The sequence below is a fragment of the Oncorhynchus mykiss genome, chromosome 16, assembly GCF_013265735.2.
Source record: "Oncorhynchus mykiss isolate Arlee chromosome 16, USDA_OmykA_1.1, whole genome shotgun sequence".
Lineage (NCBI taxonomy): Eukaryota > Metazoa > Chordata > Actinopteri > Salmoniformes > Salmonidae > Oncorhynchus > Oncorhynchus mykiss.
The window spans coordinates 49,334,416-49,359,020 of NC_048580.1; the positions used below are offsets into that span (position 1 = coordinate 49,334,416).

Here is a 24,605-nt window from a genome sequence, read left to right on the forward strand (position 1 = left end):
AGTTAACCGTCCATCAGAAGATGCGTGGAATGAACTTTTTCCCATTAGCTCAAAGTGTTCAGTCATTCCAGTCACCTCCAGCAGGCTGTAATACTGTATAGCCTCCTGATAATATAATTATGAGTGTGACAGGAGACGGATCAGTCACTACGCTGTAATTACCAACCGCTTGATTAGCAACTCACCTCATAGGCGTGGAGCTGGGAGACATCATGTGGCCTTTCCTAGAGGCAGGCTGCGAATGAAGTCATAGTAAACCTGGGTGGCAGGGGTGTTATGTACTTAAATATAAAATACTTTAAAGTACTACTTAAGGAGGTTTTTGGGGTATCTGTACTTTACTGTTTATATTTTTTACAACTTTTACTTCACTACATTCCGAAAGAAAATGTTTACTTTTTACTCCATATATTTTCCATGACACCCAAAAGTACTCATTACATTTTGAATGCTTAGCATTACGTGAAAATGGTCTAATTCACACACTTATCAAGAGAACATCCCTGGTCATCCCTACTGCCTCTGATCTTGCAGACTCACTAAACACATGCTTAGTTTGTAAATGATGTCTGAGTGCTGGAGTGTGCCCCTGGCTATCTGTAAAAAGAAGGGGGGAAAGAGAAAGGTGCTGTTTGGTTTGCTTAATATAAGGAATGTGAAATGATTTGTACTTTTACTTTTGATACTTAAGTATATTTACTTTTACTCAGATACAACAATTGGGTACTTGTTCCACCACTGCTAGGTGGGAGGACGCCTCGTTTAGGTTCTCTGGGCTATTGAATGCCCTGATCTGTCTTGAGTTATTGTACCACCTTTTAAGTAGTGGCGTCTTTGGATATCTGTCTTAGACACTTTTCATGTCAAGGTTACCGAAGATCTTAGTTCCTACAGAACCTGACGTGTCCCAGGCAGGCAACACCCATCATTGCCTTCTTGCTTGTGTTTGCACAGGCTCCCTGTCACTCTCTCTGTCACCCCCTCAGCCTGCAGACTGTCAGCTGGTCAGATAGGATCTCTCTTTGTGGTGTAGCAACCCGAAGAGCTGCCACACTGTTGACAGTTTTGCTCAACCACATAATGCAGAAGCTCTGAGCTGCAGTGTTCAAGATAACAGCCCAGTGCTGCATTTCAACGCATCACACGGATTAGCATGTAGCCTATGCAAGTTATTTTATGTGGCAAGAAATAATTCGTTTTTTTTTTGTTGCATTTTTGATGTCCTCGTCATCATGATTATTCATTGACTTTTTAAGTCTATTGAATAGTTCATCCATTTTTCTTTCACTAGGAGTGGGTGGACTATTACTAGGGCTGCGGTTCTCTGTCACCCAGGAAGGGTTGCTCTGGGTTTCAGTACACCTGACACATCATCTATTCTACAGTTTTCTTTGAAAGTGTGTCCCGAGATGAAAAAGGTGATTGAAAGAGAAGAATATTAAAAATCCTGCAGTACTCTTCAACCTATTGTAGTCCCAGAGGAGCTCGGTTAATATTAATTAGCTCTCATTCCCAGAGATCTGAACTGAAGCACACAGACTGTGCCTCTCTCATATGTTTCTCCTTTCCAGAAAACATCAGTCAGGAAAGTACATTGCACTACACCATTCATGGAAAATGCATTGCAAATGAAAGCAGCAGGCAGGCAATCTAACAAAGGTTGTTTTGGAAGTTTCCTTGCCCTTTTGTTTAGTATTTTTACAAGTCTGTGAATGGCCTATCCTCTGAAAGTAGGGCACTTTTTCTTCCCCTTTTCTCTATTGCTGTTTCCTTCCCTCTCCTGTCTCTCTCTGTTTCTGTGCGAATGAGAGAAGCAGCCCGGCTAACGGGTGCAGGCGGCCATCTTGCTGGTCACGGCTGGCTGCTCTGGAACACTACTGAGCTGTGTGACAGCGTGTGGGCAAGGGGTCCCAGGACACCAAAAAAGCTATTTCTTTGTGTGTCTGGGTCTGCTAACTCTTCCTTTTCTTACACCCTCTTTTCTTTCTCTCTCACACACACACACACACACACACACACACACACACACACACACACACACACACACACACACACACACACACACACACACACACACAAAACTATAGCCTGCCTCTATATGCGAGGAGACTAGGAGATTTGACTTGCATGAGGTCTTGGCCTACGTGCCTGCATTTAAGGGTGTGTGTATCTGTTATGCTGTGTGTGTCAGGGTGTGTGTGTGTGTGTGTGTGTGTGTCAGGGTGGGTGTGTGCTTGTGTTTAAGGCGCATGCTAATGCAGGTTTGTCTCGGTCTTGGGATCAGATTGAACATGACAATCCAGGGGGCACATTGTGTGGGCCAGTTAGAGTAGACCCACAGATGGGAGGGGAGAGAGAAAGAAAAGAGAGAGAGACATATTGACACGCTAGAGAAGAGGGCAGTCATCTAACAGCCCACTTCACTTTTGCTTCGTTTTCTGTCCCGCTCACCACGGATCCAATAACCACTATGAAGCCAGCCTTTGTGAGTATCAATTATCTGATTTACACAGCGCAGCTCATAAGTCTTTTAATTTACCTGCCATTAATAGGGTTGATCAATTGTGTTGTGTAGATCTTTCTTTAAAGGGCCAATCAGCAGTTATAACAAAAACAAATTGCCTCCCCACCACTGTTTCAGTAAAAAGCTGAGTGATGGGGCTGGAGAAGTGTGATCACTCTCAAATTTATAGAAATTCCTGGATGCAAGGATTGACCCATCCATAATATCAAAAAGGTTGGTGTTTGTTTACATTTACTTTGTTTACAAACATTGGCGTAAAACCAGCTTATATTTTGGGTTCTCATGGAGTGTGACAGTTGAACTAAGCTCATGAAGCTCATAAGTTATATTCTTCAAGAATCAATGGGTATATATAATTAATTTATAAGTCTAAAAAAGGATGTATCAAATGCTGATTGCCCCCTTAAGGATAGGCCTATTTTCCAGATAAATATTTGCTTTTGCATTTCATTTACTTGAAATTGGAGTATAAAATGGGAAAAGCAAACGAGAACTTTAAAGGTTTATTTTCTGTGGCATTTTAAACTCCACAGGCTGTGTTTTGGGATTATGTCCATGTTGCTATGATATTGTTCTGCATCTGTTGGCATGTTGAATGTAAACTCTGGTTGTTTAGTGATGGTTAAGCTCTTTTCACAGACTCTCTGTGTGCCTGAGATGAGAGCGTTGGAGACCCTGGATGATAAGAGCGTTGAATCCCCCATGCTGCTCAGATCAAACCCAACTCTATATGGTGTGTCATCACCGGGGGTGGCCAGCGGGGGACTCTGTACACTAACATATTGCTCACCATATGTCTGCTGGAATGGACAAGAGAGTGATGAGGAAAGTTTAGATCAGTCATGGAAATAAAAATGCTGAAAACAAATTGGCTCCCTATTTACAAAAATAAACAGAAGTACTAGAGTTTTGTTGCGGGTACATCTCGTGCAAAATAATATTGCGATATTGTCGAGCTGATACGATATTTCGTCAAAAATAATATCCTGATATGTAACTATAGATTTTCTTTCCCCCATCACTACTATAGAACAAACAATCCTCTGAAGATATTTAACGGACTCCAACTCTTTGCTGAGTGGCTGGGGGATAGAGAGGACGCTCATTCTCCTCTTTCTCTTTTTTTTATAGTTTGGACCATGTTTGGGAGTTGCCCTCTGTAGTTGGATTCAATTCTGTTGTGCAGATTTGAGCTTCAGAATAGAGGCCAAAAAGTTGGATCCGTTCTGAAATGGACATGGGGCTTTCCCATCCGGACCCAATATGCTTTCCCATTCGGATCCGAGGACATCTCGACCTGGTCGGATCCAGAACTGGTCCTCTCCGATCCGAGTGAGGGAAGCAGCAGAAAAGAACATGTTTTAAGCTACTTTATTAACCGGAGCTGATAAAGCGCCAGGGAACGGAGGTAGAGAGAGGTGACGCTCTAGCAGGAGCCATGCTGTTTGTGTCGGCTATCAGGAGTGTGTGCGAGTGACACGGAGAACGGCAGGGAGGGAGAGACAGCAACCAACCAAGCCGACTCGCGCCATAGTAGACTAATAGCTGCCATAGTGGATGATAAATAACCTAGCAATGATTATGTGCTACCCACCCGTCTTGACTGCATCAAACCAGGAGAAGCTAGTTAAGCTTCTCCTGGTGAGAAACATCAACTCCGTTCAGAATATAATGTAGCAGCCTACCTGTCGACTCTGGGTTGTTGTAGTCTATCCTTCCCTTTTTAACTTTTAATTCCATCTTCCATTGATTAGATATCTCCCAACTTTTGGCCCACACGGAGGCTCTATGACTGTAGCCTATTGCTGCTTTGATGACTTATGATTGGCCAACAAAAGCAAAAATCAGCAGCATACATGATACAATTTCTCTCTTTACTGCAGCAGTCACGTTCGGATCTATATGGGTCCTTCCAGACAAGTAAGTTAAAATTACACATACCCGAGACCAATGACAATCAAAACAGATCCGACAAAGACCCGTGACATTATTTAGAACAATGGATCCGGACCTACTCGGGTCCCGGATCGGTTCTCGGGTATTCGGGTACAGGTGGATCTGTGAAAACCTCTACTTCAGAGATAGTAGAAGACATTAATATGAAGTTTGCAAGTCATTGATGGCAAGATGGTGCCATTTTCTAGCTCTTAGCCAAGTTTGACACTACTGCACTGTTGGCGCCAGAAACACAAACATTTCGCTGCATCTGCAAATCTGTGAACGCGACCAATAAACTTGAATTTGATTTTGATTTGACATTGGAATGAACTGTTCTACCATTATATATCAAGTGTTCTGGGGACTGCTGATAGCTGCTGTGCATGCATCAATGTAGTCTAGAGTCTCTTTGTGTTCAGGCTCTCTGATTGGTCTCTCCTCTCTGCTCTCTCTCCCTCTTCTCTCTTTCTCCATTTTTTTCTTTGCATCACTCTGACCAACCCCCTTCCCACCTGGTAGCAAACCCCCTTCCTCCTTAGCTGTTGACCTTTAACACTGTGCTGACCTGTGACCCATGTGGTCATTCTATCAGGCAGATGCTGCTCATAGAGACTAGAGCCCCTCACAATGGGAGACTCTCTAGGTCTATGTATGGATTCAATCTGTAAAACCCCACACTGCGCTGCAGCTCTCGTTCTTCTTCTCCGATATTAACTCTCTCTAGTCTGTGCTGTTTCGCCATGAGTATCTGTCCCAGTGAGAAGCCGTCTTGGTCGTGTGTAGGTCTATAAGCTCTACCTTAAGGAACCAGAAAGCTGTTATATCCGCAACTCAGATCAGGATGCATTTACTCAACCTTTCACAGTATATTAGACCGAAATCCCCAGGTTGAATCAAATCAAACTTTATTTGCTACATGCGCCGAATACAACAAGTGTAGACTTTACCGTGTAATGCTTACTTACACAAGCCTTTAACCAACAGTGCAGTTCAAGAAGAAAATATTTACCAAGTAGACTAAAATAAAAAGTACTAATATAAGTAACACAATAACGAGGTTATATACAGGGGGCACCGGTACTGAGTCAGTATGCGGGGGTACAGGCTAGTTGAGGTAATCTGTACATGTAGGTGGGGGCGAAGTGTCTATGCATAGGTAACAAACAAACAGCGAGTAGCAGCAGTGTGCAAGAGGGGGTGGGGGGTGTCAATGTAAATTGTCTGGTTGTGATTTTTATGAATTGTTCATTAGTCTTATGTCTTGGGGGTAGAAGCTGTTGAGGAGCCTTTTGGTCCTAGACTTGGAGCTCCGGTACCACGTGCCGTGCTGTAGCAGAGAGAACAGTCTATGACTTGGGTGACTGGAGTGGTGCTAGCACAGTGCACACACTTATTTGTGTGTGTGTGTTTTAGGAGCTCAGCTTGTTGTGTCTACATCTGTGTGATATCACCAATCACTGCTATTTGCACCTTGGGGGCCTCATGCTGGAGGGGGGTGTCAGGGTGATGTCCCGCAGCTGAAGGGAGGAGATAGATTGCAGATTCCTCCGTAAGAGCCGAGGGTGTAGCATGACATTATTCCAGCACTTTCCCCTGAGAGCCACAGCTCCTAGACAGATTACCAGTGTACAGTACAGCCACTCAGACAGAGACGGAGGGTGCTGGGGTCTATTGTCCATCACTGGTCATTACTAGGAACTGATGACACTTCCAAGGTTTTATTCTCAGGCAAACACAGAGCCCGGAGCCCTTAATGAAGCCACAGTCCTCTCATCTTTATCTGGGCAGGCCACAGTTAGAGTTTTGTGTATCCACTTTACAGCCTTCCTCCACAGGGTGATTTTATCAATCTCTCCTGTTAATTACAATATAAGGGATGGAAGGGAAGACATTTTACAGTCAAGCCAATGAGATCCTGGACAATGTGTGTTATAAACACATGTTTTGCGCTAGCTATAAATAGATATTTGGAAAATACAGTGTGTCCTTTTGAATAATAGCCTACAACAATGTTAATGTCCTTATTACCCTTTCCTGTCTTTTATCCAGCATGGTTATTATGGTTATTACTTCTGTTGTTCAAGTTCATTGTTGTCATTATTTGTATTTATTTCTCATTACCAACACTCATCTATCCCGAGTGAGTTCTATATAATTAACCCTGTCCCGTTTTGAAAAGAAACATCACCGTCCATGAGTGTCAAGGTGGTTCATTGGATTCACATTCATGAACACATACATAGCCGATCTATCTGCAGAGATTGGTTCCCCATCAGCATGGCCATATACAATGGGAGGAGGGGCCTGTCGTTCCAGGCTGTGTACATTGTGAAGATATCAATGCCGGCGCCATGGAGCGGACGACTTCATGAGGAGGGAGGGGCAGAGAGAACAGAGGGGGATCAAAAAAGCTCAGTGAACCCCCCCCCCCCCCCCCCCCCCCCCCCCAATTCCACAGGCTATCCCCTCTTGTTGCTGTTCTTTTGAGCATGCATCTGCCTCACCCTTAGTGAGCACACAGAGAGGAGCGCCAGTATGGAGGTGGCCAGCTATGGAGACAGCAGATGATGATGGGAAGTTTAGTCCCCGCTCTTTCAGATCACCTGACTGAGTCAGCCAGCGTGTCGCTAGCTGTCATAAAAAGTCCCAAGCTGCCGCTTGTGTTTCTGTTCATGATTGTTATGCTATTCACATTTTTATTTGTCAGCAGAGCCTTTAGCTGCAGTATTGTTGTTTTTTTGACACCTGGAGTGTAAAAAGAGAGCCGTCTCGGATGGCGCTGCATGGAGAGGTTTGTGAGTGTGTTAAAGCTGTTTCTGATCTGTCTAGGGTGACGGTGAGGCTGGTTATTGTTCTGTATGGACTGTGTTGCTCCTCAGTGTAGGGTGTTAGAATTGGGAGATGGAGATGAGAGAGAAAGGGATCAAAGTCACTTCTATCTTTCACACTGCATTGACGTGAAAATGCAGTGTCTTCCATGCAGGTAATCGGGATTAACTTTGAAAAGGAATAATGGAAAAGATGAGTTCAGAAGAGTAATAGCGCCCACACACTACGGCTCTTTAAATGATCAGCAGGATGGCTGTATGATGCCAGTTCATTGTTTACAAAATGGTTTTGATGCTGTAATAACCTAATATGCATTAAGACCTTAAACAGCCGGGCATCGCTCGTCATCAAAGTACTCTCACAATTGCAGTTCAGTTTTTAATGCAGGATGTTCTTTTCAATGAGGACCTTTGCTAAAGGCCATATGGGATATTAGTTTTATGTTTTCCATTTTTAAGGTTGTTCATATCGGGAGACTGGTCTGGTTTCACACATTTTGCACTGCTGGGGCCCAAAATTATTTGTGGATAGAAATGAATATGTGAAAATGAAAAGAACCTGACACTCTCTCAGCAGATGCCTCCCAACACGGCCTCTTCTGAGATCTCAGTCCTTGGAAAGTGTAAGAGTGCACGTCCTTCATACATCTTCTGGTCCTCTTCTCTTCCTGTTGGTGGGGCCTTCTTCTTCTTTATGGTGGAGGTGAATAGGACTTTTCTTTTTGGGAAGAACCTTTTTGGGGATACTCTTGTAACTCATCAGTCTAACCTGTAGTCTGTTGTTCGCTGCTTTGTAGGCAAGGCAAGCAACCTCGTGAGTGGGATTCCTCAAAGTATACTTGCGCTCAATTGCTAGACATTTCGCATTCGCCTTGTTTTATTGCGCCCATCGTTGTTAGCTACATCTTCCCATGATGACTGAACAGTAATCACGCTCAACACTAATTTCCACTCTTATCTTTTTGCTGGGAATAATGTATGGCCTCAAGTGTCAAAACTGGCCAATGTATCCAATTAAAATGATTTCCAAGGTAGTCTTCTCCTGTGGGGCTAATGCATCACTCTCCTCTTCCACTTTAAGGTTTACATAAGAGGCCAGGCCGGTTCTTTGTGCTTTGACCAGAGAAGCTGACAATCACCTTTGTACAAACTGGGGAAAAGCACATATAATCAACGTCCATTATACCGGTCTAATGTGTATAATTTGGGATAACTCCCCCCTCTTATTTCAATTAGTCTACTGTAGTGGTAGAGAACAGTAGATGGTCATTTTGTGCCTCTAGGCAGCATGAAGTCTCAACCAGAGGTGAAATCAGACAATATGCTGACGTGATCTCTGAGGGGGGGGATCAGACAATATGCTGACGTGATCTCTAAGAGAGGGGGGGATCAGACAATATGCTGACGTGATCTCTAAGAGAGGGGGGGGGGGGATCAGACAATATGCTGACGTGATCTCTGAGGGGGGGGATCAGACAATATGCTGACGTGATCTCTAAGAGAGGGGGGGATCAGACAATATGCTGACGTGATCTCTAAGAGAGGGGGGGGGGGGGGGTGATCAGACAATATGCTGACGTGATCTCTGAGGGGGGGGGATCAGACAATATGCTGACGTGATCTCTAAGAGAGGGGGGGGGGGATCAGACAATATGCTGACGTGATCTCTGAGGGGGGGGATCAGACAATATGCTGACGTGATCTCTAAGAGAGGGGGGGATCAGACAATATGCTGACGTGATCTCTAAGAGGGGGGGGGGGGGGGGGTGATCAGACAATATGCTGATGTGATCTCTGAGGGGGGGATCAGACAATATGCTGACGTGATCTCTAAGAGAGGGGGGATGAGACAATAAATATGCTGACGTGATCTCTGAGAGAGGGGGGGATCAGACAATATGCTGACGTGATCTCAGAGAGGGGGGATCAGACAATATGCTGACGTGATCTCTGAGAGAGGGGGGGGGGGGGGATCAGACAATAAATATGCTGACGTGATCTCTGAGAGAGGGGGGGATCAGACAATATGCTGACGTGATCTCTGAGAGAGGGGGGATGAGACAATATGCTGACGTGATCTCAGAGAGAGGGGGGATGAGACAATATGCTGATGTGATCTCTGAGAGAGGGGGGGATCAGACAATATGCTGACGTGATCTCTGAGAGAGGGGGGATGAGACAATATGCTGACGTGATCTCTGAGAGAGGGGGGGGGATCAGACAATATGCTGACGTGATCTCTGAGAGAGGGGGGGGGTCAGACAATATGCTGACGTGATCTCTGAGAGAGGGGGGGGATCAGACAATATGCTGACGTGATCTCTGAGAGAGGGGGGATGAGACAATATGCTGACGTGATCTCTGAGAGAGGGGGGATGAGACAATATGCTGACGTGATCTCTGAGAGAGGGGGGATGAGACAATATGCTGACGTGATCTCTGAGAGGGGGGGATCAGAAAATATGCTGACGTGATCTCTGAGAGAGGGGGGATGAGACAATATGCTGACGTGATCTCTGAGAGAGGGGGGATGAGACAATATGCTGACGTGATCTCAGAGAGAGGGGGGATGAGACTATGCTGACGTGATCTCTGAGAGAGGGGGGGGATCAGACAATATGCTGACGTGATCTCTGAGAGAGGGGGGGGATCAGACAATATGCTGACGTGATCTCTGAGAGAGGGGGGGGGGGATCAGACAATATGCTGACGTGATCTCTGAGAGAGGGGGGGGATCAGACAATATGCTGACGTGATCTCTGAGAGAGGGGGGATGAGACAATATGCTGGCGTGATCTCTGAGAGAGGGGGGATCAGACAATATGCTGACGTGATCTCTGAGAGAGGGGGGGATGAGACTATGCTGACGTGATCTCTGAGAGAGGGGGTGGATCAGACAAAATGCTGACGTGATTTCTGAGGGAGGGGGGGATGAGACCATATGCTGACGTGATCTCTGAGCGAGGGGGGGATGAGACAATATGCTGTCATGATCTCTGAGAGAGGGGGGATGAGACAATATGCTGACGTGATCTCTGAGAGAGGGGGGATGAGACAATATGCTGATGTGATCTCAGAGAGGGGGGGTCAGACAATATGCTGACGTGATCTCTGAGAGAGGGGGGATGAGACAATATGCTGATGTGATCTCTGAGAGAGGGGGGGTCAGACAATATGCTGACGTGATCTCTGAGAGAGGGGGGGATGAGACAATATGCTGATGTGATCTCTGAGAGAGGGGGGATGAGACAATATGCTGACGTGATCAGAACCGTTATCTGACCTCTCACATGGATGCAGTCTAAAAAGAATAGAGAAGGCTCTTCCATAAACCATAAAGTGCTTTATGCAACTAAATTCCATTGCTTTTAAAGTTTTAGCCTTTTTCTTTACTACTGTGCAAAAGAACTGTTGATATTTGACCGCATCATCAAACAAGTATTTTCACATCAAAACCATAAAATGAGTCCTGTGTGAAATGACTTCTCTCATTGAAAGTGATCGCAGATCACTGAGAAAATGAAGTGTCGGTCGTGATATAACCATCCGTTCCAAACTATGAAAAAGGGGCCTCGTGTAGGAAAAGAGCCTGTCTCTCATGACAGAGCACATACTATCCTGTATGGTGGAGATGAAAGTGTATGGCTGACAGCTCTGACAGCAGTCTTTGTTGGCCCTCCTCTGTCCCCAATCCCAGGGCCGGGCCTGGAGGAGGGCGGGCTGTGACAGTGGTCTGTGGTGTGTGTGACAGGTGTAATCTCCCTGCTATACGGTCCACTGCTGCTGTTTTTTCGCTGTGCCGCTGAATGGGTGTCGAAGAGATGGCTCTGGGGGTGTCTGCGTGGGGGTGTGTGGGTTTGCTTTCATGTGCATGGTTGAATCATCTGTGTACCCGTGTATCATCGCTGTAGTATAGGGGGATGATGCATGAGATGGGGAAGGTGTGTACTGTGTGTGTCAGAGGCATGCTCAGTTGTGGTATAATCCGTAGCAAGTCTCTCTTGGGTTTGCATGTATCGCCTGGTGGTGGTCATATTGTGCACTATTGTACATTTACAAAGCAGACAGCAGGAAACCCAAAGGTCCCAGACGTAGAGAAACAAAATCAACATCGTCTTTAAGATGCAACTCCAGTTCCTTTTCTCCAGTAAAATGTGTTTTCTGTCCCGCTGAAGTCTGATTCAGTTTGCCACTAATTACTAGAATGCTGTAATATTAAGCCTAGCTACATTGTTACATTGTTTTGACTGCAGGCTGCAAAGACTTGACATTTTGTCCCTCTAAAAATACAGCTGTAACATGATGTTCACATAGTCACTTTGTATCAATTCTTACTAATATTGGTTAGCCAATTCTCTTCACACAGCCCCCAGGCCTCAGTCTGGCCAGCAAGATTGTACATTATTTGTCTACCATTATCTTAAAAGTGTTCAGTGTTTATGTGAAGTCATGATAGCCAAGTTCTGCTTTGATAAGGTTTCATTGTGGGCTACTGTACTGCGGTGTTGGGGTTCAATGCATGGGGGTAACTCTTGTCCCCTTGGTGGTGAGTGGTGTGGCAGCCATCTTGTCTTTTCCTCTGACACTCTACTCTGTTCCCCTCCTCAGATTGAGAAGATCATGACGTTGATTGGAGCAGGCATTGATTTCTCTAGAGACCAGCAGTACTCTACCCCAGGTAAGATGAGTCCCTCACCCTAAGCATTTTACGTGACTAAAGATATTATAATAGCATATGCAATTCATCCACTCATTCCACTTAGTTAAGATGGTACAGGTAAAGTTTCCCCTGTCACTTTTATTTAAGAACATCCATACTTAAATTCCCTGCTCTGTTATTGAAAACTGGATTTTCAAGTAAGCCTATTCTAATATACACTACATGACTAATAGTATGTGGACACCTACCTGTTCATCAAACATCTCATTCCAAAATCATTGGCATTAATATGGTGTTGGTTCCCCCTTTGCTGCTATTACACCCTCCACTCTTCTGGTAAGTCTTTCCACTAGATGTTGGAACATTGCTGCGTGGACTTGCTTCCATTCATCCACAAGAGCATTAGTGAGGTTGGGTACTGATGTTGGGAGATTAGGCCTGGCTTGTAGTCGGCGCTCCAATTTATCCCAAAGGTGTTCGATGGGGTTGAGGTCAGGGCTCTGTGCAGGCCAGTCAAGTTCTTCCACACCGATCTCGACAAACCATTTGTGTATGGACCTCGCTTTATGCATGGGGGCATTGTTATGCTGAAACAGGAAAGGTCCTTCCACAAACTATTGCCACAAAGTTGGAAGCACAGAATCGTCTAAAATGTAATTGTATGCTGTAGTGTTAAGACTTCCCTTCACTGGAACTAAAGGGCCTAGGACCAACCAAGAAAAATAGTCCCAAACCATTATTCTTCTTCCATCAAACTTTACAGTTGTCCTGGCATCTGCCAAACTCAGATTCATCCGTTGGACTGTCAGATGGTGAAGCTTGATTCATCACTCTAGAGAACGTGTTTCCACTGCTCCAGAGTCCAATGGCGGCGAGCTTTACACCACTCCAGTCGACACTCGGCCATAGAAACTAATTTCATGAAGCTCCCGGCGAACAGTTATTGTGCTGATGCTGCTTCCAGAGGCAGTTTGTAACTCGCCAGTGAGTGTTGCAACCGAGGACAGACGATTTTCACGAGCTACGTGCTTCAGCACTCGGCGTTCCCATTCTGTGTCCTTGTGTGGCCAACCACTTTGCGACTGAGCCGTTGTTGCTCCTAGATGTTTCCACTTCACAATAACATCACTTACAACTGACCAGGGTAGCTCTATCAGTGCAGAAATTTGACAAACTGACTTGTTGGAAAGGTAGCATCCTGTGATGGTGCCAAGTTGAAAGTCACTGAGCTCTTCAGTAAGGCCATTCTCCTGACAATGTGTGTCTATGGAGATTGCATGGCTGTGTGCTCGATTATATACACCTGTCAGCAACGGGTGTGGCTGAAATAGCCGACTCAACTAATTTGAAGGGGTGTATTTTGCATACATTTACATACTTTACATAAACATGACAACTCATTCTCGTTAAGACTCCCAAAACCAATCTTTCTGATGTCCAGCTTGACATTAGAAAGATGGTGGGTATATAGAAATAAATGAGTTTCTCTCCTCTAGATTTGATCCTCTTGTGTAATACAATCCATCCCAGTTAGAATGATGTGCTCTGTGAATCCAACCCTGTGTCCCTCCCTGATGCTTTAAGATTTACAACTCTTCATTACCCAATTGGCTGTTTTGACCCAGATGATTCAACAAGTACCTCGTGATTTTTTTTAGTTTGTTCCATTTCATAGCTTTCTGTTTTCTTCAAAGCCACATCCATTAGTCTTAATAAAGTGTAATAATAAAGTGCTGTTGTTGTTCACGCCATGGAATCCTATTTGTGTGTGTGTGTGTGTGGTGTGTGTTGTCATTCTGTTAGGGAAGTCACCACCACCAGTTCATGTGTATACTATTTGGGCTTTGTAATGGTCCCTGGAGACCAGTCATTTGATCCATGCGAATGGCTTAAAGCCGGGGAACTGAGCCGGCTATTGAAAGATACAGTACATGCCTGAATAATGATAGCCACACTGGCGGTATAGAGAGCGTGTGGGAAGTGATGAATGGAGTGATGTTAGTGATGACTGAGCCAGAGACACAAAGGTACCATCCGGGTGGGCAGCTGGCTCTTTGAATAGCACATAAGAGGGACCTATTATACAAGTGGGTCGGTCACAAGAGATTACTTTATTTCCAGTGAAGGACATGGCTTTATTTTGAATGTAGATCAATAGTTGAGTTGAATCGACCATTGTCAGAAATGACCTTCAACAATTCCCAGTGTGTTCTACGTAGCCTAAGCAGAAGGTTTACTGGAAAGACATGGATTCGTTTGGCTCACACTGTGGCTGGCCTTGGTTTAAGGCTGTCTATTCAGACACTTTTCTGACCCAGATTGGTATGCCACTTCTGCTGGTTTTGCCCATGTTTCCTTTGTGGCTGTAGGACAAAATGGCTAAACTAGGAAGGGACCAGGTGTATTACCGTAAATTGCAGTGAATACTGCAGTGAATAATGTATACCACACATGTTAGCCTGCAATACCGTCTGCAGCACTCCTATAGCATGAAGCTGGCCTGTCCTTTAGGTCTGATGGATGGTCACTCGGGTACCATGGGACTGTGGTACTGAACCAGAACCATGTCCTCCATCCCTGTCAGCCTCCTCCCCCAACCTCCCATTTTCTTCTCTACAATATGCTTCTCCCTTAAAGTCACAGAAGGAAGATGAACTAGCCTAACCCAGACTCTTAAGCCAACGGCTATATTCCAATGAGAAAAAAAAAGAAAACCGTTGGCCATCTCGTTATTGCATTCTGGCAGTTTTTTGCTTGTTTGTTGTGGTCTGCTTTGAAGTGAGCTGTTAAAATATTAACAGGCATGTATGTTAGGGGATGAGCTCATGTTCCCTTGCAGACTTGCAGGAATTAGGCAAGCCCACTGCAGCTGTTGTTATTACCCTGGCCTGCTCCTTATGTGGTTGTTTGGGTTGTTAACCTGCCTCTGAATTAGTCTACATCAACTACAGCATCTTAACCACCAGCTAGACCTGCTTCGCTCCCACCATAGAGGTGAAACTGGTGTTATCGCTATGGCTCCCACTCCCCCAGCACTATCTCAATGAACAGTAATGGTAAAATCACTAGGGAAGCCAAGCCAGGGGGGAAAAGACATATTACAACCGATGTGTTGTGAGAATTGTGTTGTTTGCTCTATAACCTGCTAGTTCATATAGCTTGCCACCGTGATATATATATATATATATATCACTCTGAAACAATAAGACACAGTTGCAGAATACATTAAACTACACCTTTGTTTCATCACAAAAACTGAGAGCAACATCTGTCTAGTGAAGTCCACATAATCCAGGTAGAATCAGGAATTCCCCAGGGAGGCTGTCTAGTCCACTTACTTTCTTCTTTACTAGCGACATGCCACTGGCATTGAGTAAAGCCAGAGTGTCTATGTATGCGGATGACAACACTATACACGTCAGCTACTACAGCGACTGAAATGACTGCAACACTTAACAAAGAGCTGCAGTTAGTTTCAGAATGGGTGGCAAGGAATAAGTTAGTCCTAAACATTTCAAAAACTAAAAGCATTGTATTTGGGACAAATCATTCACTAAACCCTAAACCTCCACTAAATATTGTAATGAATTATGTAGAAATTGAGCAAGTTGATGTGACTAAACTGCATGGAGTAACCCTGTCATGGTCAAAACATATTGATACAACAGTAGCTGAGATGGGGAGAAGTCTGTCCATAATAAAAGCACTGCTCTGCCTTTTTAAGAACACAGTCAACAAGGCAGGTCCTACAGGCTCTAGTTTTGTCACACCTGGACTACTGTTCAGTCATGTGGTCAGGTGCCACAAAGAGGGATTTAGGAAAATTACAGTTGGCTCAGAACAGGGCAGCACGGCTGGCCCTTAAATGTACACACGACTGGCATGGCCGATTAATTAGGGCAGATTTCAAGTTTGCATAACAATCGGTAATCGGCATTTTTGGACGTCCTGCGTTGCATATAATCAATGCGGTGCCTGTTAATTTATCATCGAATCACAGCCTACTTCGCCAAACGGGTGATGATTTAACAAAGGCGCATTTGCGACAAAAAGCACAATCGTTGCACGAATGTACCTAACCATAAGCATCAACGCCTTTCTTAAAATCAATACACAGAAGTATATATTTTTAAACCTGCATATTTAGCTAAAATAAATTGATGTTCGCAGGCAATATTACTAGGGAAATTGTGTCACTTCTCTTGCGTCCATTGCACGCAGAGTCAGGGTATATGCAACAGTTTGGGCCGCCTGGCTCGTTGCAAACTAATTTGCCAGAATTTTACATAATTATGACATAACATTGAAGGTTGTGCAATGTAACAGCAATATTTAGACTTGGGGTTGCCAACAGTTCGATAAAATACGGAACGGTTCCGTATTTCACTGAAAGAATAAACGTTTTGTTTTCGGAATGATAGTTTCTGGATTTGACCATATTAATGACCAAAGGCTCGTATTTCTGTGTTTATTATATTATAATTAAGTCTATGATTTGATATTTGATAGAGAAGTCTGACTGAGCGACGGTAGGCAGCTGCAGGCTCATAAGCATTTATTCAAACTTTACTGCGTTTGCCAGCAGCTCTTAGCAATGCTTGATCACAGCGCTGTTTATGACTTCAAGCCTATCAACCCCTGAGATTAGGCTGGCAATACTAAAGTGCCTATTAGACTGCCTATTACAAATGGTATAGAGAGAAATAGTTGACGCGTCATAATTCCTATAATAACTGCAACCTAATATTTCTTTACTGGGAATATTGAAGAACTGGGAATATTGAACCACCAGCTTTCATCTGTTCTGAGTATAGCTTAGCTTTTTTTACATGGCACATATTGCACTTTTACTTATCCGACACTGTGTTTTTGCATTATTTAAACCAAATTGAGCATGTTTCAATAATAATAATTCTTATTAAAATGACAACCTACTGGGGAACAGTGGGTTAGCTGCCTTGCTCAGGGGCAGAACGATAGATTTGTATGTACCTTGTCAGCTTGGGGATTCGATCCAGCAACCTTTCAGTTACTGGCCCAACACTCTAACCACTAGGCTACCTGCCGCACAGTACTAGAGCCATGACTACATGGAACTCTATTCAACATCAGGTAACTGATGCAAGCAGTAGAATCAGATATTATATATATATATATCTGATTCTACTGCTTGCATCAGTTACCTGATGTGTGTGCGTATGTGTCTTTTTCTGTGTGTCTCCTCAGTTTCTGCTGTTTCATAATATGTATTTTTATATATATATATATATATATATATATATATATATATATATATATATATATATATATATATATATATATATATATAAATACATATTATGAAACAGCAGAAACTGAGGAGACACACAGAAAAAGACACACATACGCACACACATTTTGTATTATAGATGATGTAATAATGGTGTAGTGGTGTAATAATGTTTCATAATGTACTGTTTTATCTTTTGTTTTATGTGTGCTGTAAGTGCCTTAATGTGTTTGGACCCCAGGAAGAGTTGCTGCTGCCTTGGCTAATAGGGATCCCTCATAAATTGAAAGCATTTGAAATGAATGAAATGTAACAAACAGTTGCTTGATCATGTAAGTAAATGTTTCTGACATTTAATAATAATAATAATAATATTGAGCCCTTTATTTAACAATTCAAGCCAGTTAAGAACAAATTCTTATTTACAATGACGACCTACACCGGCCAAACCCGGACGACGCTGGGCCAATTGTGCGCCGCCCTATGGGACTCCCAATAACGGCCGGATGTGATACAGCCTGGATTCGAACCAGGGACTGTAGTGATGCCTCTTGCACTGAGATGCAGTGCCTTAGACCGCTGTGCCACTCGGGAGCCCTGTTTACTAAACAACCATTGATTTAGAACCATATTTTAATTTATTTCAACATCATCAAATCACCTATGCTTAGTTTAATACAGTGAAAACGAAAAGATACCAAAAACTATTTAGTCCAATCAAAGTTAGCGAATATGTGGCTGTCCATGGTACTGATTTGTGTGATGTGTGTGCATGTACTCTAAAATATACATGTGGCTCACCCTACTTGTAGAGAAACGCCAATGACATCCTCCTCTCTTTCATGTTGACGAAACGGTCTATGACTCTCATACAGTACACACTTTTTTAGTTTTTGTTGTCCTAGGCTACATGGCTAAAATGCTTGCTCGCTAGCTAGCTAAACTTCCTTTCATGGGCAACAATGTTCCAGGCCAGCTAGTTAACATTAACCTTCTACATCTAACTACATATTGAACTTCCATCCTCTCAGGCCAGGTGACAATGTATGAATTTATGGTTGGCCAGTATGGAGAATAAAGTAAAACCACAAGTCCAAATCTCCATCCATGGCTAATTTTGGAAATTGATTTTAGCTAGGTAGCTAGCCACCAGAGGACAACAAGATGCAACAATTTTTCAACACTTTTGTTGTTGTTGGTGCACCAGGACCATTCACAGTTGCGCTCACTCAGTTTAACTCAATGCTGATTGGCTATTATTTAATTAAAAACAATATCAAGGGAGGCCAAATGCTTGCTGGCTTCCCTTGCATTCAATGTTATGGGCGGCAACAATGTGACCAGACAGCATCAGATAGATGGGCTTGGGCTACAGAGGCAGAGGGGCTCCGTCTTGCTCGCTCGAATGCTTTCTCCGGTGAGATACATTCAGCCTCTTACGAATTGAAGGAACATTATGAAACACAGAGTGACACAAGAAGCCTGGCCACTGCTGTCAGGAGATCATCATGGGACCTGCAGCAGGAAATACTTATTTGAGAAAGGCTCTTTTTTATGCTCACCACGTGAAGAGGCACTGCACTGTTCTCTCTCCTCTGACCGAGCCCTGTGTGTTCCTCTTTCTTCACAGTGGTGGTGGTAACTAGCAGGGGGTGCTGTGTAGGTCCCTGTAATACCGGTCCCACCGCCCTTGTCCTTCATTTCCTGCTAGCTGATGAGTTTTTCTTAGCAAGGACAGATGGAGAGGTTTCCAGAGTATGAAAACAAAAGAAAAGGATTGAGATCAGAAGAGCAGGGAGCAACAGTGGATGTAGTGAGGAACAGGGGTCCATGTAGGTGCTTGGAATGGCAGCAGCTCACAGACCATGAACAGCAGCCCTGCAGTGTATCAGAGGGAAAGGGTGGGAGAGAAGGGAGTGGGGGGAAGAGCGAGTGAGGCGGGGAGTGAGAGCGAGCAAAATAAAGCGTGAGGGAGAGGAGAGGAATCGCAGGCAGAAGTACAGTGAACAGTCAGGACAATGGAAGGACGCCACCCCGAGCATCTCTAGGATTGTGTGTGGACCGTTCGTTTGCCTGAACACCTTGTGTGGTGTATTGGCGTTTTAACACAAGGAGCTGCTGTTTTAAAGGAGGGAGCTGGTGAATGACACTGTGTGCCTGAAGAGCAGTGTAGCCTGGAGACTTGAAACGGGTTTAAAAGCCGGATGAAGTATAAGGCTCTGGAGACTTGCTAGATTTGTTCCTACTTGGAAGTGTGCTGGCTGCGGAAAAAACTGAAGTCTGTTTGTTTGTGTGCTGTGTGGAAGGACAGGTGCAGAACTCTGTGTGGACTCTGGCAAGTCATTGTGTTTAAATAGGGTCCCAAACCATATTGATTGTTATATAGATTGTTTTTGTATTAGTCTGTGTTAGGATTTGATGTCTTTGTATTGATGAGTTTGATATATCTTATTGCCTCATTGAGGCACAGAAAAAGCATTGCATCTCAAGTGCTCCAATTTAAATATTTAAATGATTTGCAATTAATTTGAATGATACTAGACAAACTGTGTAAGAGGCGATGGCAGATGGCTGCACTGGGGACAGATTATTTTAGCTGGGATGTTTTAATATTCAGCTTTGCCTTAAATTAGTCATGTGGATCACAAGTCACGAAAGCTTCTGACCTCAGCATTCTAAACGATTAGGATTAACGCAAAGGTTCATGCATTGAGTTGAGCTTTTATCAGAATGAACTAGTTAATGTATTAGATGTAAATTGTTCACAGGTCCAGAGTCAAAGCACCAGCTCAACCTTTGCTCATCACAGCATAGTGTATTCCCTGTTTCAGGAGTCACAAGGAGGCCTTGAGTTAATACCAAGCACAGCTGGTACACCTGATTTGATTTATCATAGTCATCTCAAGCTCATTGTCGCCATTCTCTGGTTTTCTGTTAGTACCTGTCGCTCCTCGCTGGGTTTCCTGATTCACACGTCATGTGATCCAGGTGGGAGATTCCTGCCTTGTGCGTGACCGTGTGTGTATGACCTGCTGACTGTGAGGAGGAGTGGGGAGAAACAGGGATGGGCCATAGGATGCACTGTTTTAATCACCCATCTCAGTACTAAAGAACTTCTCACTGGGCCGGAACGAATTGCCTAACTTCTGATACGCTTCTCTCTCGTTTCAGAGACGCTCTCCGTCATTAACAACTAGAGCAAATTAGCAGGAAGATGAATCTGCATGCTTGCAACTTTAGACAGAATAGCCTGTTTCCTGTTTTAAGAGAACTCATCTTGGAGTATTAATGCAACTTGTTTTGTGGATATGGAGCATTTTGTCTATGGTTGTGGTTCTAAGCAGAACAATGTTACATGTGTGGCTGTTCTCGACTGTGTTCAATCTACACCTGTTTTTGAGTGGGTTTGAGCTGGTGAACGCAGCAGTCTGGACACAGGACTCATACTGTTAACCAGCAGAGGGGACCCCAAACCCCCTCGACACTCAACTAAGCTCCTGAGACCCAGGGGTTTGTTATTAAACCCGATCCTAAGTCATTGGTTTGGCCCCCGCTGCTGTGCGGGAGCCGACGCATGCCCACTGTGGTGCCATCGCCAAGCTGTCTCCCCTGCCCTCATGGTGCTGGTGCGCTCGGCTCTGCTGGCCCAGGATGATGTGGCAGTGCCATGTGTCGTCGTCAGAGTGCCGCTGCTACCGGCTCAATGGCTTTTCCCTGCTCAAGCGCTTCCCTCTGTCTGCAGGTGGGGCAGCTGGTCAGCTGCTGGACCAGCCCGTGGGAGACTGGCTGGAGCACGTGGGGCTGCCGCAGTACGAGAGCAAGCTGCTGCTCAATGGCTTCGACGACCTGCACTACATGGTGAGTGACTAGTACACATCCCTTTTTTCTCTCTGTCTCTCTGTCTCTCTGTCTCACTGTCTTTCACCGGCTCTCTCTGTCTCACTGTCTCTATCTGTCTCTCTCTGTATCACTGTCATTCATCTTCTGTAATTCTCTTTTATTTTGTTCTACCTGCCTACCTACTTTCAAAGTCAGAGAATCAGTCTTCTCCTTCTCCTCCTTCAGTGGGTATTAATCAAATATCGTTGCAGCCATCCGTTAGCCTTAGCAGATCCCATTAGCTTTCCCTGTAAATTCCAATTTACTTAAACCCCCCTGAGATTCCTGCCTCCTCCTTTCATTCAATCACACCTTTGTGATTCTCCTCTCTGCATTAAGACCCAGGTCCTCAAGGGGTCCTGTCCTTCCCTGTGTGATGTCTTTTTCAGATATGTCATTCACATACAAGCTTTTTGAAATATTGCCTTTTGTTCAATCACAAAGGTTATGCCTGAATTGCATGATGATGAAGCTTTTCCTTTAAAATATTTGAAAAATTGTGTTTGTTTATGTAGCAAAAATTCCATCCAATTTGCCTTGTTGGAGAATTTAATACAGTTCATACTGTACATTAAATGACCTGCTCCGACGACATCAACAACGTTCATTTCAGAAAGGTAGGCCTTTAGCCCTCCTGACAGGACTGTACCAGTTGGTTGGTTTGATGCCTGGGAACAGGCTGGATGTTGATTAGATGTATTGGGGGCCCCCCCCACTAAGTGGCTGTCTGATTAGATGATGTTCACCCGACTGGTGGTGACAGAGGGCATTGGCATCACATCCCAATAATGTGATGTTCCTGTTTACTGGGCCAGCGGCTCTAAATACCTCTGTAAACGCAATTAAACCAAAGCCTTTAAAGATGAAAAGACCAGTGAACTCCCTAGGCTCCCTTTCTATCAAACGCACACGCTGACAGTCAGTCACGAATGCCTTGAATAAATTACTGTCAAATATTTTCAAGGACTCTGCCACGATAAAGAGAAAGAGCCGCAGTCAAGAACATGTCACAGCGCAGCAGATGGAGCAGTCAGGCTCGAGCGAGGGGGGGGGGGGGGGGGGGGGGGGCTCTGTGTTAACGGAACAGAAAGCTGCACAATGCACACCAAACCTATGCAGCCTATGCCCAGGTTTTACATGACCTGTGTTATCACCATGCTGTCAGCAGTTATGTGTTTGATGTCATTATTGCTGTTGGGATCACCATTTACCTCCTACCACACTCTCACCTTACAGCTGCTCAGCCAATTCCCGGCACGGTCTCAAATTCGTTCACTCGCAATCAATTGGCTGCCCGAGTACCAGCTGCTGCCTCACCGTAATATAACTATCTCAATAACCGTCGGGCTGGTGTTGCCGGGCCGACGGGGGTTTATCCAGCCCCCAATGTGCTGCGTTGTTGTTTTCCAGCCCTGTTTGGTTTGTAGCAGCTGCAGGGGGGTATTGATGCAGGGGAGGATGGAGGTCCCAGCTGGCCTGGCAGGGGAGTGGGATGCAAGGTGTAAATTAGTGGGCAGTGTTGTCCCATCTCACCAAGGCTTACCGCTGTACCTACACACACACTTTGTTTTTGTGAATTTTCAGGATTTTTTGGGGGGAGTCAAATGGATTCCCGTTTAAAATCCTGTATCCCCTAACCCATGAACCGAACCTTAAACCTAACCCGTAAGTCTAAAATAGCATTTGAACAAATTTGGGCACATGGCAAAATGTCCAGACTTGTTCTTGTTTTCCTACCTTGTCCAGACATTCTGGTGACTTGTCAGAACATTGTGGTCCTGATAAGGTTGGAAAACATGTACACACACTCACCTCCCTGAAACACTCATTTCACTCTCAGATTAGTGTGGTGTGTGTGCGTCCGTGCTACCCCTTTCAAATATCTACAGGCACAGGTGCTGAATGTGTCCTTCCCTACGTAGAGGGGACATGATGCATTACCTACCGTTTTTAGCAGAGTGTTGGTGAAGGGATGCAGTCACAGCACTTTCTGGTTCCAATGTCTTTACTCTCTTCTCCAGACAGTGAAGGTCAATGGGAAGTGTTGATTGTCTGCTGTGGTTACAGTGATTTACGTGAGGGACGGTCATAAATTGTAGCCGGAGTGGGTCGACGGAAAAAACACCGCCTTCCCTTGTTCTCTCTCGTTGTATTTCCTGTTCATTTTTATCCTCCCTCAGTGGTTTTTCTTTGTCTCTGATCTAGTCACACAAGAGTGGATCAAATTCACCCGTGGCTTAACCACAACCTCAGAGGCAACAGCCTGACCATGTGCCATTTGGCCTGGGTTTATGATTCCCAGCCTTGGCCTTGTCTATATTGGCACTTTGGTTTGATGGCTGAATGGAGCAGCTGTGTCAGAGTGGATACACTACATTACCATGCACCTGCTATGATTATCTTTAATGAACTGTTGCATCATGGGAGCATATTCAGCATAGGCAGGCAAATTGCACAACATTCTCCAGTGTGATTTTTAGAGGGCTGCTCTCTCACACCACCTGATTGGTGTATTTCTCTGGGTCTCTGCACAGACTCTGGAGCTTGGGGGAAGGATGTGGTGTTGGGAAGGGGTGACAGGTTTTGGGCTAAGATTAGTCAACTTTTCTCTCCATCCCACCCTCTCATGACATCAAAACCTGTGTTAAATTCTCTGACTTGAAGCTCTGTCGGTCTCCTCTTTCTCCCTGCCTTCCTCACTCCTCCCTTATCCTCTCATTTTATTCCTCCTCTTTCTGGCAATTCTCGGCACTGACAATTTCCTATCTATTTTCCTGGGCTCAGACCACCTGCTTTGCTCCATTCTGTAGGAGGGATTTGGACAAAAGCAGTAACCATTTTGTAACATTTCTTCTTGTCAGCTATTTCAGTAAATGGTGACCCTTTTAAGGGTTCTCAATGTGTGCCTCCAAATCAGAAGTTCCTTGTTGTTACTTTCCAAAGTGCTCCCACCCGCAGGACTCAGTACATTCTCTCAGATGTGGGTGGATTGGTTTGTAATCAATCAAGCATTTCAAGCTTGAGACCCATATAAACAAATGTAATATATTTGCTCGGCGGTGCGGCTGTATTGGCTCTACAACAAGTACCATTTCATGCATGCTAAGCACCAGTGACTCTACATCCCTCCCTATGCACTATGGATATCTGATGTGCACAAATCATCAGGGAGGCATCGAGAGGGTGTGTCTTTGTGTGTATTCCAAGGTCTTCTTCGGGTCTCTGTCTGGGAAACAATGTGTGTATGTTTGTCTGCTCTTGCCAGCTGTACTGGGCCTGTAATTTTCACCTCATTTGGAAGGAAGTTGATATTCTTCACCAGAAGTAATGAAAACTGTACTTGCAGGCAGATACATGTATTTACATGAATCCCTGGACTTCTGGCCCATTAGCAGTAGGTTGTGATAGCTGCACATAAGCACCTCATACACCCCTCTCATTAATAAACCTTCCCAGCACTGAGCGCCACATGTCGGCCAGTACGGTACACAAACATCACACACTCCA

General features: G+C 44.6%; 1 protein-coding gene across 9 annotated transcripts in view; it reads left to right on the top strand.

The window, feature by feature from the left end:
• LOC110492183 (ankyrin repeat and SAM domain-containing protein 1A) overlaps window positions 1-24,605 on the top strand; it is a 114,045-nt gene that overhangs the window by 74,065 nt on the left and 15,375 nt on the right. For all 9 annotated transcript variants that reach the window (XM_036947136.1, XM_036947143.1, XM_036947144.1 and 6 more), the window contains 2 exons: window positions 11,899-11,968; window positions 20,962-21,077. In XM_036947136.1, the coding sequence (XP_036803031.1) occupies window positions 11,899-11,968; window positions 20,962-21,077 (186 nt within the window). The remainder of the gene's footprint in view (window positions 1-11,898; window positions 11,969-20,961; window positions 21,078-24,605) is intronic.